This window comes from Trachymyrmex cornetzi, unplaced genomic scaffold, assembly GCF_001594075.2.
Source record: "Trachymyrmex cornetzi isolate Tcor2-1 unplaced genomic scaffold, Tcor1.1 scaffold487, whole genome shotgun sequence".
In the NCBI taxonomy this organism is placed as follows: Eukaryota; Metazoa; Arthropoda; class Insecta; order Hymenoptera; family Formicidae; genus Trachymyrmex; species Trachymyrmex cornetzi.
Window position 1 is genome coordinate 91,848 of NW_017299695.1, and position 16,102 is coordinate 107,949.

Here is a 16,102-nt window from a genome sequence, read left to right on the forward strand (position 1 = left end):
GTAATGATTTCATGAAATAGCTGCTAGAATTTAAAATTGCCTCGTCTTTCAAATAAGTTTCATACTGTTACATATCTATAGCTAGTATAGTAATTTCAAAATTAAAATATTTTCTGCAGGGAAATTCAGCATGACAACTTTAGTAAACTCTATTTAAAAATGTAATGCTTATCCATTAAGAGATATATTCTCGTTACGCGTTTAGCACCATATGAGAGAACAATTCTATTAAATGTTTTTATTCTCTTTTAAATGTGATTGTAATAAATAAAAAAGTGTTTAGCGTTAAACGCGTAACGAATTACAGGTTTAAATATGTGATCTTCTTGATAATGATTTAGCGATTTCTATTTGAATACAAAAAATGGAGCGCCGCATAACTTCTTTTTATTAATAAGGCTTATTGGTCCGGTTTTAGTAATAGGGGCAGTAGTAATAATAGTAGAGAATTAGTTTCTATAATTCTCATAAAACACCATGGATTCCGGTATTTCCTATACAAATCTGTTGTGAGACGATCATTTTGTATTATTAATGCACTTTACATGGTCTTAATTTACTTTCGTATCTATTTCTTCTATTAACGGGACTTTAAAAATTATCAATTAATAGAAACTCCAAGCCACACACTTATAAAAAACACGCATTGCTTCCAAATAGCTTTTTCTTAATTAAGAGCTTATCCTTATATAATTGTTATTTAAAGAATTGTATGATTAGATATATATTTATATATATGTATGTATTTAACGTATATATAAGCAAACGAGCATTCTGGAAAACATCTCTCTTATTTGTGTCGAGGAAAGTAATGTTCGTTTCTGAAATGTCATTTCTTTTCTCGAGTTGTTCTTAGGAATAACGTTTTACTTTTCTTCTTCAACATTGTTATTTCTTCAAGTTTGTAAATTGTTATTTCATATCATTTTAATTTGTAATTATGTGTGTGTGGGAGATAGACTGCATTCTTAATTTGCAATATTTTGTTTAGCTCCTGAGTTAATATAAGCATATTGCTGAACCTTATCTTTAAAACGATCAAAATTTTATGTTGGCCACGATAGAAGGCATCACCATGGAAAACAAAATTCCAGTGAAAATTCCCGTCATCAAAGATGCCGCTCCAAACATGCCAGCTATCGAAGCGTACTGCGAATCCACCATTCTAAATACAAAATATTTCTTAATAGTAATATTATATATATATATATATATATATGTATTTATTATGTCAATTTTTCCCCTATTTTCCATTAATCATGTTTACCTAGGGCAATACATCATCGACAATGACGACAGATAGCCGCTACTAAGGCCCATAGTAACGGCAATAACCCAGAACACCCAATCATTCTTAATAAGTACCGGCAATATTCTTTCTGTACCCATCGGCTGATAGTTGCAGATCAAAAACAATGGTATGTAAACAACTCGTAGAATCACTGGAATCACCAGATACTTTCTGCTCGGCTGAAAAAGAATTAATGAATAAAAGTTAATTAATAAACAAATAGAATTGTACAGTAAATATATTAGAAATATTATCAACCATAATTTTATAATATAATTTTGTAATATAATTACATACAGAAAAAATATAAATATATAACAATATAAAGTGCGTAATACATAAAACTAAAATTATTTACATACCCACTGAACCAACGATGCGATTAAACTTCCTAGCATGGCAGTGATATTGAATGTTAAAAAGCACATAACACTGCTATAATATTCAGAGGGAATCACAAAATTCTTGTCTGAAGACTGTATATCAGATTGGACAGATGGGAAAAGCGCTAAAGTGACAAAGAAAATTGAAAATATGTTGAAACATTGTGGGAAGCACGCCTTGAACACCTTCCAATAAGCTGGTTTATGTTTTCCTCTTGAATTGTTCTCTAATTGTCTTTTGTTCGTCTCTTTTTGATGAAGAAGCTCGTGATATCGATAAAATCTCTACGATTCAATTCAATTAACGTTAGTTAAATAACCTTTTTATATATTTAGTTTAAAAATTAATAAATCACTGTATTAATTAATAAAAATTTATAATTATCTGACTTAAAAGTTAATTTTTTAATATAATATTACATATAATAAATCTTACATTAATTGGAAGTGCAAAGTACGTGTCAAAGCAGGCCAGGAGAATAAACAAAGCCGTGATGAAGTAATATATTGCGGCAGTGCGCGCGTTCGGTGCCATTATTTGAGCTAGGAAGTTTATTATGGCTGTAAAAGTTCCACTGATATTCTGAAACAAGATTATCAATAGATAACAAATTACAAATGTTTTTATGCAATCTTTATCAAATGTAATTGAGGCTAATATTTACCGAGCCTAGAACAACAGCACCTGTGTACCTGATAGGTAATTTAGCTGCCATTCCAAACACTGAGTTCTGATAAATACCATTGGCAGCTAAACATAAATTATCAATGTACGTATAATTCAAATATCAGGAATCAATGACAATATCTATTAATGAATATACACATATATCTTTATTTAACATACTAATTTCAATATAAACTTGTTTATTATTTGTTGCATATATATATATATACACATATACACATATATGTTTTACATACAGGGTCTGGCCGAATAATATGTAAAAGCGGGCACGACGTGATTCCTTATGAAAAAATAAACAAATATATAGAATAAATTTTTTCGATCTTCTGCTTAGTTTTCGAGAAAATTGAGTTTGAAAATTCACTGCGTACGCATGCTGTTGCGGCTAACAAGGAACCTCTCGAGGTGTTAAATTCTGATTTTAATGAAATTTTGTGAACTTGTAGCTTATATAAAGAGATGAATTTAGAAAATATCAGTTGCGGCTAAAAAACGGTTTGAAGGGATGGAATCACCCCTTACGTATACAGCGGTTTTCAACTTTTTCCGTTATATCTCGAAAAATATTCGACCGCTGTATACGTAAGGGGTGATTCCATCCCTTCAAACCGTTTTTTAGCCGCAACTGATATTTTCTAAATTCATCTCTTTATATAAGCTACAAGTTCACAAAATTTCATTAAAATCAGAATTTAACACCTCGAGAGGTTCCTTTGTTAGCCGCAACAGCATGCGTACGCAGTGGATTTTCAAACTCAATTTTCTCGAAAACTAAGCAGAAGATCGAAAAAATTTATTCTATATATTTGTTTATTTTTTCATAAGGAATCACGTCGTGCCCGCTTTTACATATTATTCGGCTGGACCGTGTATAATACATATAATATAGTAAATAAAAAAAGTATTAAATACTAATAAATTAACAATACAACAGTTACTTACTATTTAATACAACCACAGATATCATAGTAATCCAAAAGAATATTCCAGGCCAACCAGAACTGTCAGTCATTGCCAAAATGACAGTAAAGACAAATACTAAGACCAAAACAAAGATACTCCACACTATACGCGTTGTTAAGTTGCCTCTAAAAAGCCAAGTCTCTTTAGTGTAAAACATATTATTATTTAACAACTTATATAAATAATTTAAGAGCAACAAAATTTATATTTATTAGGTATTAAACTTAATTCCTGCCGTTTTTCGTCTTCAAAATTGATTTGTTTCGAAGGGAAGATGAATAATGAATACCTCAATCAAAGTAATTTCCTCCATTTTCTACTTTATTACTAATTAATAATACTTTAATTAAGGTATTTCCCTTCAAAACAAATCAATTTTGGAGACAAAAAACGGCAGGAATTAAGTTTAACACCTAATCAGTATTAGTTTAACACCATCAGTGTTATTAATGTTATAATAAAGATATACATAAGTTAAGGAGACATAAAATATATGTATTTTGTATACATACCCAAATTGTAAAAATATATTCAGCCAATTGAATAATAAATTTGGTACTTGTGATGCAAATGACAGATATGCGAGAAAATTCATCGCATAGTTTGTATCTATACCAGCGTATTCCTTCGATAATTTATAACTGACAAAATACTGTAAATATAATAGTGTGTTCCATAGAAATAATATTATAAAATTTCAACTATACAATATTATAATATTATAAATTATTGTGTTTTGGCTTACTTCTTTAGCTGTTATAAACATATTCCATGGCATCAAGGCACCGATTCCATGAAGTATCAATATAAAAAATACTAAATTTAATCTAAAAAAATACAAAATATAAATTTACTTAAACCAATATTTTCATGACTATTATATACCGAGTGTTTCAGACCATCCATGCCATCCTTTTATTTTCGCAGAAAAGGTCTAATCATAAAAGTGTTCAGATAAAAGAGTTGTAGGATTTAAAAAGATCTATTTACTATTCTTATCGGTTTGACTTTAGGTGGTGTCGCCAAAATCACGTTAATTTTTTTTAATGGAATACCCAACTTTTTATTTTAGTAATATACCTAACAGTCGATGTCGAGAGCTTTTCAAAACACTACAATAAAGTTATTTTTCATTGAGTACTTTTCGAGTTACAAGGCTCGAAAGTTACAGTACCGAAACTATTAGCATTACGCAAGATGCCCGACTGACGGCTAAAACCTCTTAAATATTGTTCAAGATCATGTCCTGAATAACATTTGTCAAGATCAAAGTATTGGAGATTGTATTTTATTGTCTTTTATTTTTTCATTTTTGCACTAAGAATTCATTTTTACATAAAAATGAAAATAAGAGGTACAACCTCGAATGACTTTGATCTTGACAAATGTTATTCAGGACATGGTTCTGAACAACATTCAAGAGGTTTTAGTCATCAATTGGCATCTTGCATAATGTTAATGCCGGCGGTACTGTAACTTTCGAGCCTTATAACTGGAAAAGTACTCCATGAAAAATAACTTTATGTTTTGAAAAACTCTAGACATCGGCTATTAGATACTGGAATAAAAAGTTCTATTTAAAAAAATCGACGTGATCTTGACGATGTCATCTAAGGTCGAATTGATAAGATCAATAAATAGATTTTTTTAAACCCTACAACTTTTATTTGAACACTTTTACAATTGGACCTTATCTTGTTAAGATAAAAGGGTGGTACGGGTGATCTGAAACACCCAGTACAAACAATTTCCTATATACAGAGTGTTTGATAAGTAACAATAAATCGCACGGAGGCGGAATGGACTAAATTGAGAAGAAAAGTTATCTACTATTTTGCCATTTTCGCAATAGTTAATAAGATATTAATTGCTAAAAATTACCGAAAATTGGTCTTCCAATAATTTTTTACTCAAATACTATCAACTTTACAGAAAAATGGTAAGAGACAAAAATTGTTTATTTTCTTCTCATAAAGTTCTGAGAATTTTTTCAGAATTTTTTCAAAATTTTGTAATACCGTACTTTCTCATGTTGGTAAAAATGAGAAAATGCAGTACTAAAAAATTAATAAAACATTCTGAAAAAGTTCTTAAAACTCTATGAGAGGAAAATAAACAATTTTTGTCTGTTGCAGTTTTTCTGTAAAGAGTTGTTAGTATGAGTAAAAAATTATTGAAAACCAATTTTCGACAATTTTTAGTAATTAATATCTTGTTTACACTATTGCGGAAATTATAAAATAGTAGAGGACTTTTCTTCTCAAGTTAGTCTATTCTGTCCGAAAGATTTATCGTTACTTATCAAACACCCTATATATATGTATATATTATTCTAATATGCATTTCCTACATTACTGAGAAATACTATAAATTTTATATAAATAATTTTATTAAACAAATATTAATAAATTTATAGTTATACCTATCTCTAGGAGGATTTAATTCAAGATCTGCTTGATCCATTGTAACACCTTTAAAATTCAATTCGTCGTCTGGTCTACCTGTGCCTTCCCATCCTGGTGAAAGACGTACTGGTTCTGAACCTTAAAATTAATTCGTTAAAAATTTGCTCAATATCTTACATAGTGTACTATTTATAATATTAAACATTGTCAATATTATATTAATTAAAATTTTGTACATAATATATTAACTTCCTTAAAAAATGTTTTTATTAACATTAAATTGAAAAGTTCCTATTTCAATTAAATTCAGACTTCTTTTTTAAACTTTTAGATTGAGAAAAAAATTAATTATCTAATATAATAATTTAATATAATAATCTTAAATAATTTTTTTCGAATTTAGAAAATTAATATTATCTTAAAAATAAAATAAATATATTAATATATATATTTTAAAAAGATATTGCACATATATTTAATAAATTCTAACTTTTAACATTACAAAGAATTAAAAAGATAATTATAATAAAATAATTTGTTTAATATCTAAAGATGTTTGTGTGATAATGTAATTATTAAAAATAAAGGCACAGAAAGATCTTGTATAGCTAACACACTAAGATATTTGAAAGAAAGAATGAGAAAGATAACTGAGATAGTTGATTGCAACAAGAGGAGATAATTGTGTACATTCCAATAATAGATGAGACAGCTGATTACAACAAAGAGATAATTGTGTGCCTTCCATTGTAACGGAATGTGGCAATCAATTGAGTCGTTAAAATCAATTGATGTAATTTGAGAGCATATACGTATATGACATATACATACATGAAATATTAATAACAATTTAGTATAGAGAGATAATTGAAATAATAAACAGTTATATGCATGCGTGATACAATAAATGATCATTAGTTACCAACAAGCAGAGGAAAAGTATTATAAGATGCAGGATCTATAAAAAAAGATATACTCTAAATTAGCACAACATTTTACAAAGCTAGAGAAATACTAATATAACATATTATATTATATAATATATAATACAAGCAAAACAAGAAAATACATATAAATAAACTTGTATAATGTATGCATATCAAATATTCTTATCAATAATAGAAGTAAATGTAACGTATAAGATAAAAAGATTTGATTACATAATACATTACATAAATATATAAAATTATGTTCTTTTGTCAATTATATTTAAGAAAAAAATTGTTAAGTACCTTCTGTAATCATCTTCCTTGCATTTAATTATTTAAATAGAATTTAGGAAGATGAATAGCAAAAAAAAAACGATATTATTGCTTAGCAGATTATAATTATTGATAATAATTTTTTACTGAATGCTGTGGAGATTAGAAACACTGCTGCAAGTCTTGCGCTTCTGACTGTGAGTGATCACATGAAAGACTCAAATTCATTCAGCTGAATCAACATGTCACATCAGCAAAATAAATCTTTGTACACAAGAAAATATGATTCATTTAAAAGTTAGAAATGCAGGAAATTATTTGATAGTTTAAATTGTTTATATACGACAAATTGTGTACAAACCAATTATATATAATTGTGTACGCAATAAAATTATAAATACAAATATAAAAGACAAATAAAAGGATAAAGAAAAAATGAAATACATAAATAAAATTATATAATAAATATGTAAATATAATAAAATTTAGCATAAATAAGTATATAGGCGATTTTATATATACATATCAAATTTCCGCATTATTTTATAATTAATTATTTATAACATTTTAATGGATCATAAATAGATTTTTGTTGCATTTTGTTTAAATAAAAATTTTAAGAATTTTAAATGCACTTATAAGATTGGTTTTTATTGCTATACTATATAGAGTACACACACTAAGAATTTTCTTCTTGATTTCAAATCTTGAAAAAATACTTATTTCACTTTAAGTACAAAAAGTGTACACTAGTCAACTATAAAAATTAGATCTGTTATCTGCTACAAAGTAATTAAATAGCAAATAATAAGCAAATAAGTATGCATTTTAAGATAAAAGAAATCACACATTCATATTTCACTTTTATTGGAAAATATACGTATGTATTACTGAAATTTATTAATATATGTAATGTGAAATATATGCTAAATGCGCGCATTTATTGATAAAAATGAGGTTTGAATACAGATTCTTGTATTTTTAAAATATCTTATCAGTCTTCAGCTAAATTATAATAGAGAATGAAATGAATGAAACAAATGATGCTTCAGAAAAGCTTTTAAGAAAGAGATCTAAAAAATGTACATGGAAATTGTTAACAATTAAGATAATTCATTAAACTATTAAAAATAAATTAACTTATTTGAGTGCACTAGTTGAACTAAAATTACTTCGGTAATATAGTTAATATAATTATCAGTCATAAAATACAATTCACAATATGTTAAGATTAATCTAAATATTTGGATGTTAATATATGCAAAAATTATAATTTTATTCCATAGATTAGATTATTTCAAATTTATTTAAATTTATCCCTAAGATAAATTTAGAATCAATTTAAACTTCACTGAATTATCTTAAATTGTAAATATTATGTATCAAGCACAAAAATTATACATTACTAATTTTAATCAAACCAGTCTGTTCAGTCTGCTTACTTTATAAAATTATCAGATTAAAATTATTAAGATATATTTTGTTTCTATCAAGCTCAACAAGCTACAAACCAATGTTAAATCCACAAATACTTCACTGTCAATGCCAAGGATGCTAAGTCCACAGCATAAAAGCCTCTTCTGCAGACTGGTTTGGGCAGCTGTATGGTGGGAAAATAAAACCACAAGAAAACCATTCCAAGAAAGCTGCATTCCCCTGTAGCCATGATAGCGGATGCGACAGACAGCGTACCACGGCCCCATTACCTTTGGAAGGTACGATGCGGGTCCCATTGGAGTCTTTCAGAAGAGTCTGTTCCTCAGGCCCCGTACCAAATTCTTTCTTCGTGTAAGTGCCTGCCATTTTTCTTTCTTTGTTAATTTTTTTTGTTATAAAAGAAGATTCTTCAAACACTATTGACTTTGATGATGTACTTCAGTAATAACTGCAACAACTTTAATACATCTCTCGACAACTGGTCCAGAAAAAGTGTAATTCCATAAGCACTTTCTACACTTTGCTATTTGATTTGTCCTTGTCTGAAAAATAATATTTATTTTCAGTTGTGATGTAACTGATGATATTGTATGGAATTTTTATAAAATCTTTGAAAGTTTACCGCTACTGTGTGCAAAAATATTAAAACAAATTTAAAATAGTCTTATATAAAAAAAATTTGAATGTAGACTAATCATAAGATGGTACTCACAGTTGATTCTTATATTTAAGACTGTCTAATTGTAAGTATAAATTTAAGATGTCATAAATAAATCACAGGTCAGTATATAGTTGATTCTTATATTTAATATTCTTAAGTACAGTCTTAAAAAATTATAAACCAATCAGACAATCATATTAGCATCTTAAAATATTACTTAAGATGATTTTAAAATAAGAATTGACTATACCAGCCATAAAGAATATATGAGATGTATGACATCCAATGTAAATTTTTTTTAATTTAAGTATTATTTAAAGGGTACATATACAGTAAAACAAAAATCTATCCTCTTTTATATATATAAAATAGTAAATAAATTTCAATTTAAATTAGGAGAAGTATATTTTCACGATAATTTAAGCAAACTATAAAAATATTAATATTTTATATAAATAATTTTAATAAGTATAATATAGTTTAATAAATAAATCTGGATACACTCGATGTAATAATTTTAAAAATCACAAAGTAAAAATTACATTAACAATATCACAAAAATCATTTTTATATATTACAAATTGATTAAAAAATAAAATATCTTCTCTTCGGTACAGTGACCTAGATATTTAACGTCACGATAGAGGGATTGAATATACCTCGTATTAATACTTCAATGTAAGTTAAGCAGGCAAAATATATGTATATATGCGTGATAAATATATATATATATATATATATTCTCTTCTACACTATTCCAGATTTCATGATAAATCGGACGTATTCTGTGTGCATTTCGCCGAAGAGCAGGTTAAGGGTAGTGCAGGAGAGTGCAGTCGATGAGAAAGATAAGAGACAGACCTTAACGCCGGGCGACCCTTTTTTTTCGCCGTCTCGAGTTCGACAGAGGTAACCAGAGAACGATTCGCTAAGCTAAGCTTATTGCCGGCGATTGACGTTAATGGACCGCCCGGAGGGTGGGTGCGTGACGAAAAAAAGAATCACGTGCCAATGTTCATCGGTCAACGGTTCGATTCGTGCGGTTCGTGCGTTTTGTTTGCTTGTCGCACACTTCGCGAGAGGAGAGGAAGAGTGGGGAAAAAAAAGGTGTATAGAGTCAGCGACGGAGTCGAGTTGAGAATGTTGAGATCGTTCGAGATACGGAGAACAACACTACGGGACGGCAACACGCGAGCGGTAGTACCATGTTTCCGTACTGCGCGGCACTCCGCTAGGTTAGATCGCGGGGGGGTTACGAGTTACGAGTTCATCGAGATATGCGGCGCGGCGTGCCGCCGAAGAGCGCCGAAGAGGGCCGAGGAGCGCCGAGCGCCCACGAGGTGCGACGTTCGAAAAGGAGGCGTAAAAATAACGCGCGTCCACGACGAGTCCGTTCGTTTCGATCGTAATGCGACGAAAAGAGACGGAAACGGATACTCACACTCACGTTCCCGTGCAACACGCGAGCCGCGACGGCCGTTGATCATCGCTGATCGACGATTGCTCGGGAATGGAAGTTGAAACTCGTAGTAGGAGCGACGATGTGGCTGCTGATATTAATAATCATGCGCGATAAATCATGCTCGATAAAGCATGACGTTCTGTCTGTTCACAGTGTTCACTATATCGCAGTTTCAGCTACGTTTTTTTATCTCTTGTGGTTTTTCTCCCTTCTTTAGAGTTCGATCTTTTTTACTCCGAACGCAGTAAAATGGTAAACGAAAAATAACAGATCGAGTAACATTGAGAGATAACTGTCGTTTTCGTCATAGTTTCGTTTTTTAAAGCTCTATTTAAACGAGTTTGCAATGCAGCATCAGAGAGAAACCTGAGAGCGGCCATCCCACAGGCCTATTCTGTAACTCTTAACGCAAATTTCGTTTTTATCATTAGCAACTTTTTTTATCATTATAATAATAAAATTTAAGTTACAGAATAGATCTGTTAATCTGACAGCACAGATTTTGTACGTATGCAGAGAAACCAACCAATCACGCGTACAACATAGAGAACATGGCGCTATGATTCGTTCGCCTTAGATTGGCGATTGGTAGATTTCTTTATATAAACGCGACTGTGATTAGACCTAATAATTACATAAAAGGTGACCTCGTGAATATTTAAACGTGGTAAAAGGATAAACGAGATAAAACGATAAACGACACTATAAAAAAATGTTATGTAATTGCAACGTAAGCAGCAGCGCGTCTATTTTGATCTTAATTAAATTCCTATGTTATATAAATATCTGAGATGAAACTTGTTTAGCTTGCGTTAATTATTCAAGTTGTAGTAGTATAATTTTATGATAGTTGTTAAAAGTCCCGTTAATAGATAAGAAAATAATAACAGTAATATACATAGTTAATTAACATTATAATGTAATAGTGTATTAAGTAATGTATACAACAATTTAAAAAGTAATTATTATTACTTAAAAACATTTGTATATTTGTATGCTTCTATGTGAAATATAGACAATATATATTTTTATCACATAACATATACATAATATATACACTTTTTGTACAAAATGACATTTTCGTCTATTAGATATTTTCCTTAAATCTCGGCAATTTTTTCGTCAACCCCAAGTTTCCGTTTGATAACGATTGTTCTTCTCCAAATGTTTAATAAACATTTCGGCTTGTTCCTTTGTCATTTTTCCAATTTCTTTTGCTAAACTAACGAATTCGTCACGCACATTATCCGGCATATTTTTAGAATTTCCTGCTAAATAAATACTACCATTATTTTCTAAAAACTGCCAGCACAGCTCTCTTTGTTGGCGGATAAGATGTTGGACATATCTGAAAAAATATTGAAAGTATAATTAAGAAAGTTAGGATTTGATTCATATATTTTGCAATCTTTTTATAATTGATTTCAAAATAATAAACTCTATTTTATAATAATAATCTTTATTTTATCTTCAAATTTATTTTGTATTTGTGAAATAATAAAAATAATTTGAAGAATAATTTATTTTAATGATTTACATTTTGTGATGCTGATCTCTGGAAAATGCGCAGAATACTTTCAGATTATTTTTTCTTGATAAACGTTTAAAATCTTCTCTACAATGATAATCCTTACTCTCATTTCTACATCCAAAAAATAGGATACATTCTTTTAAATCTTTTCCTTTTTTCACTTTCTCTAAAAGCAAAGATCTAAATGGAGCTACTCCAGTTCCAGGACCAATCAAAATCATCGGCTTATTATTATCAAACCGAAAAGTGCCTTTCTGCAGCCAAAATATCACTTTGTCATTATTATTTAAACTTGCCAACCACTTTGAACATAACCCAAATCTCGGCTCCACCAATCTAGTCTTAAATTTAACTACTGCTACTAGAATTTGTATTCTATTTGGAGTACCTTCTAAACAGGAGGCAATGCTATAAGGACGTGGCTTTATGGGTGACATGATTTCAAACAATAACGTAATGTTTAATTTACTGGTCGTGTGAGGGAAATCTGTGAGGACCTCCAAAATATTTCTTCTTGGCCTGTTTATATAATCATAAAGCTCTTCTTGGCCAATCGGACTGGTAAATTCACATAGTTTTTCTTTCTCTAATTCATTTTCGCTGATAAGAGATAAAGTATGCATGGTAGATCTTCGTGGCTTGAAATTCAGATCCCAATATTGTTCAACAATCTCTCCTAAAGTTAAATTTTGTTTTAAAATAAATGGAACCTTTATCTCCTTCTCCGATACTTGAATTATTGTATCTGGAAACAGTTTTATATCGTGTTCGTGTAGTATATCAAAAAACCGTTTTACTTGTTCTGCCGTATTCTTCGGTCTAATGTAGATAACGTCTCCAGGGTCGTAATTAATATTATTCGCTTCGATTGTTATTAATCTAACATCTTGAAAGTGATCTTGGGAAGTAGTTCTTATATTTTCAACTATCGTTCCTATTCTGACGTCGCTATTGATGAATGTTTCATGTGCATAGATATCATTATTTAAATGATATGGAATGTCTAATAACTGTTCGTCAATACGTATTGGATTTGATTGATCCGTTTCTATTATTGAAATACTGTATCTCTCAATTATCAAATCTTCTTTGTTTATTTTATCCTCTACAGAAATTTTGAAAACATTTGCAATTTCTTCCCATAATTTTTTGATCCAAGGATCGACCACAGCATCAATTCCCAGATTATGCTGATCATCGGCAAGTCCAATGGGTAATAATTCTTCGCCACCTAATTGCACGAGACGTTTATTTAACTTCTTCGCAGCAAAATTGAATTTTGAGTAAGAACTATCGCCCAATCCAAGTACGCCATATTTCAGATTTTGAAGCATGGTTGCTGGGAGAGTCTTGCGTAACAGATGTCTCCAAAATTGTTTCATGTTAGCTGGAGGGTCTCCTTGTCCAGTCGTTGCAATAACAAAGATAATCAGTTGTTCGGAAGGGAGATTTTGAATGTCATAGTCATTCAGAGATGATACTGTGCTTTGCAATCCTTTCCTATAACATTAAAAACATACATTATATACTCTCAGTTTCAAATTGAAATGTTATACATGTTTTAAATTTTAAAATATTTTTTCTATTTTTTATATACAAAAAGAATAAGATAAATTCATAATGAAACTTTATTCATATAAGGTGTGAATAATCAAAATAAAATATCACTTAATTATACAATTAAATTACTTAAAATAAATTTCATATATAAAGAGTGAAATATTTTTTTCTGGTTTTTTCTCTGTATTCATTTCTGTTTTATTTATTTATTTCTTTGTGTGTGTGTGTGTGTGTGTGTGTAAAATTGTAAATTATTCTGAATAACATAAATGTGCCAAAAAGAAAAATGATCCTTGGTGAATCTTCGCTGTTGATTTCGTTTTTTAAAATAATGTTAGATAGAAAAAAATATATATATACTGAAGCTAATTATATAAGAAAAATAACCGACATTAAGGATGAAAGTAAATGACATCTGTTAAAACATCATTTAAAGACATGAGGTTCGCGTGCCAGAAATTTTCTCAGAGGAGAAGGTTTATGTGCCAAAGAGGAACAACAACAAACCTTTTGGCGCTCTTCCAGATTTGTTCAGCAACATCTTGAGCGGTTCCGGTCTCGCTTCCGTATAACACCCGTATCACCATTTTATCCATTTTTGTCATCGTGATTCTTTCACGTAATTGAATAAGTTTTTCGGTGATGAGAGGCAGTCAATATTACTGAAATATCTTAGCAGTTTTATTGATTCGGATGATAACGTTATCACGAGCAGATGACACAAAGTGTGTTCTTTTTAGCTATGCTGAGTTATACTTTGCATGTTTAAAATAAAACATGATTCTGGCATCAAAAATAAAATTTAATGTTGCTTCTTCAATTGAAAATCAGATTAGCGTTTAAGTTGTAGCTTATTATAATATCCAAATTATGTGTTCAGTTGCATATGAATTCTTTAAAAGATTTAATCACTCCTTCAACTCAAATCAAATCTTCTAATTGTGTCAATCAAAAACTCTATAAAATAGAACAGATGCTTATATTCATCACATACATTAGTTGCATTTCCTATGTTTAATTAATTTTCTATTGTTATTTTAATATAGATCTAAAATGTGGAAAATCAGAGCAGTTATAATAAATAGACTCGCTTTAAATGCTGTAAAGATCTATGGATATAACAAATTTATATATCGAAACAAGGCAGGAAAATCTATGGCATTTGCAACTGTTAACTGACAGATTCGGAACAATCTCGCTATGTCGTCAATGAAATGTCAAGGAGAAACGTTTAGACTAAGTGGTCCCAATTGGCAACGGGTCCGAGATATTTATAAATAAAAAATAGCCTCGCAAATAGTCGATCACGCCAATGCAATCTTTCTCATTTTTCGAGGGAAAACTCAGATTCAGTTTCAGTTTGCAAAACTTATTGCAAAAAGTCGTCGAATAGAACAAAAGTCATACAAATCCAAAGGTGAACAAGCAAATTTGATTCATAGGCATTGTTCATGTGGATCAGAGTTGAATTGTCAAGGATACGCGCAAAAACTCGAATCAGGTGCTGCTTGTCCTTTTATTACAAGTTTCGTGATGCACCGTTCAGGATGTCAAAAGCGAGATGTCTCTTGAACATTTTTCAATGGTTTCAATTCTGCGGAAAAGATACGATTATACTCGTAGTTGCAGTACAATTTGAGGTTAGGTCAGCCTTGTATGATGTAACGGGATCAACAAACTCAGCTGTGAACACTGACGTCATTTATGTAATCGAGGATAAAGTAAAATCGATAGATCTTATTTTCCCAACGAGATTATCGCTGTTTATCAATAAACTTTGATCGCGTCTCGCGACGAACACGCGGAGTTTTAACGTTAAGTTAGGTTTTCTGCTAATCATATGCCAATAAGAAACTGTTCGATCGTACACAGACATTTGATTTGTCCTGACCAGATTATCGCGAATTTATTTTCGCAAAGAGAGAAAAAAGCGTAAAACACAGCGAGATGATCGGCGAAAACTGAAGTTAGGTTAGGTTACCCTTACGCATGTTCCTGACGAGGAGATTGGGATCGGGTTGTCCAGCTGTTGCAGTCGTTGAAGTTACGTTCCTAATGAAAGACTGGCGATCCATTGGCGACTTCGTTGCCGCAGAGTCCAGGTTGAACGAGAAAATTGGAGGTTAGCCGCGATCGCGTGTACTCCAATCGCCGCACGCGGCATGCGCACGCGCACATGCTTCCATGACGTAACGGTACGCCGTACGCCAGTCGCCACGGCGTGAAGGGGACGGGGACTGGAGAGCGCGAGCTGCGCGAGTGGTTGGCAGTACTGGTACCCGTCTGTTTGCGGATGACTGTCAAAACCTACTTCCGCGGCCAGCGAGCGAGATCGCCGTCGTCGTCGTCACCGCCGCTGTCGTATTTGCGGAGCAGTTCGCCAGCATCGGGTGACAGGCGGAGCAGCACGCCGTGGAGCGCGCGCGAACGCTCGCAGACGATGTCGTGACGCGGTGACCAGCGGTGACAGCGACTCGCGCTTCTCCTGTCTTCTATCGTGTCTTCGTCGAGACGAGAGA

The 16,102-nt window shown here is 31.0% G+C and overlaps 1 protein-coding gene across 1 annotated transcript; it reads right to left on the reverse strand.

The window, feature by feature from the left end:
• Positions 1-24: 24 nt before the first annotated feature.
• Positions 25-15,408, reverse strand: LOC108765371 (NADPH-dependent diflavin oxidoreductase 1). Its single transcript, XM_018514052.1, has 13 exons — positions 14,991-15,408; positions 14,091-14,540; positions 12,030-13,523; positions 11,758-11,840; positions 5,748-5,865; positions 4,071-4,152; positions 3,838-3,977; positions 3,305-3,450; positions 2,340-2,425; positions 2,111-2,257; positions 1,654-1,959; positions 1,268-1,470; positions 25-1,165 (listed from the first exon to the last, which is right to left on the reverse strand). Exons 2-13 carry the CDS (start codon positions 14,186-14,188, stop codon positions 1,039-1,041), a joined length of 3,030 nt encoding a protein of 1,009 aa, XP_018369554.1. The 5' UTR covers positions 14,189-14,540; positions 14,991-15,408; the 3' UTR covers positions 25-1,038.
• Positions 15,409-16,102: the final 694 nt, after the last annotated feature.

Bases quoted from the DNA above. Each gene is read 5' to 3' on its own strand.
- LOC108765371 (XM_018514052.1), bottom strand. From the start codon at position 14,188: ATGACAAAAATGGATAAAATGGTGATACGGGTGTTATACGGAAGCGAG. The intron at 4,153-5,747 runs GTATAACTATAA...GTATTTTTTTAG, and splicing joins TTAAATCCTCCTAGAGATAG to ATTAAATTTAGTATTTTTTA. The intron at 1,960-2,110 runs GTAAGATTTATT...ATTGAATCGTAG, and splicing joins ACTTTGCACTTCCAATTAAT to AGATTTTATCGATATCACGA.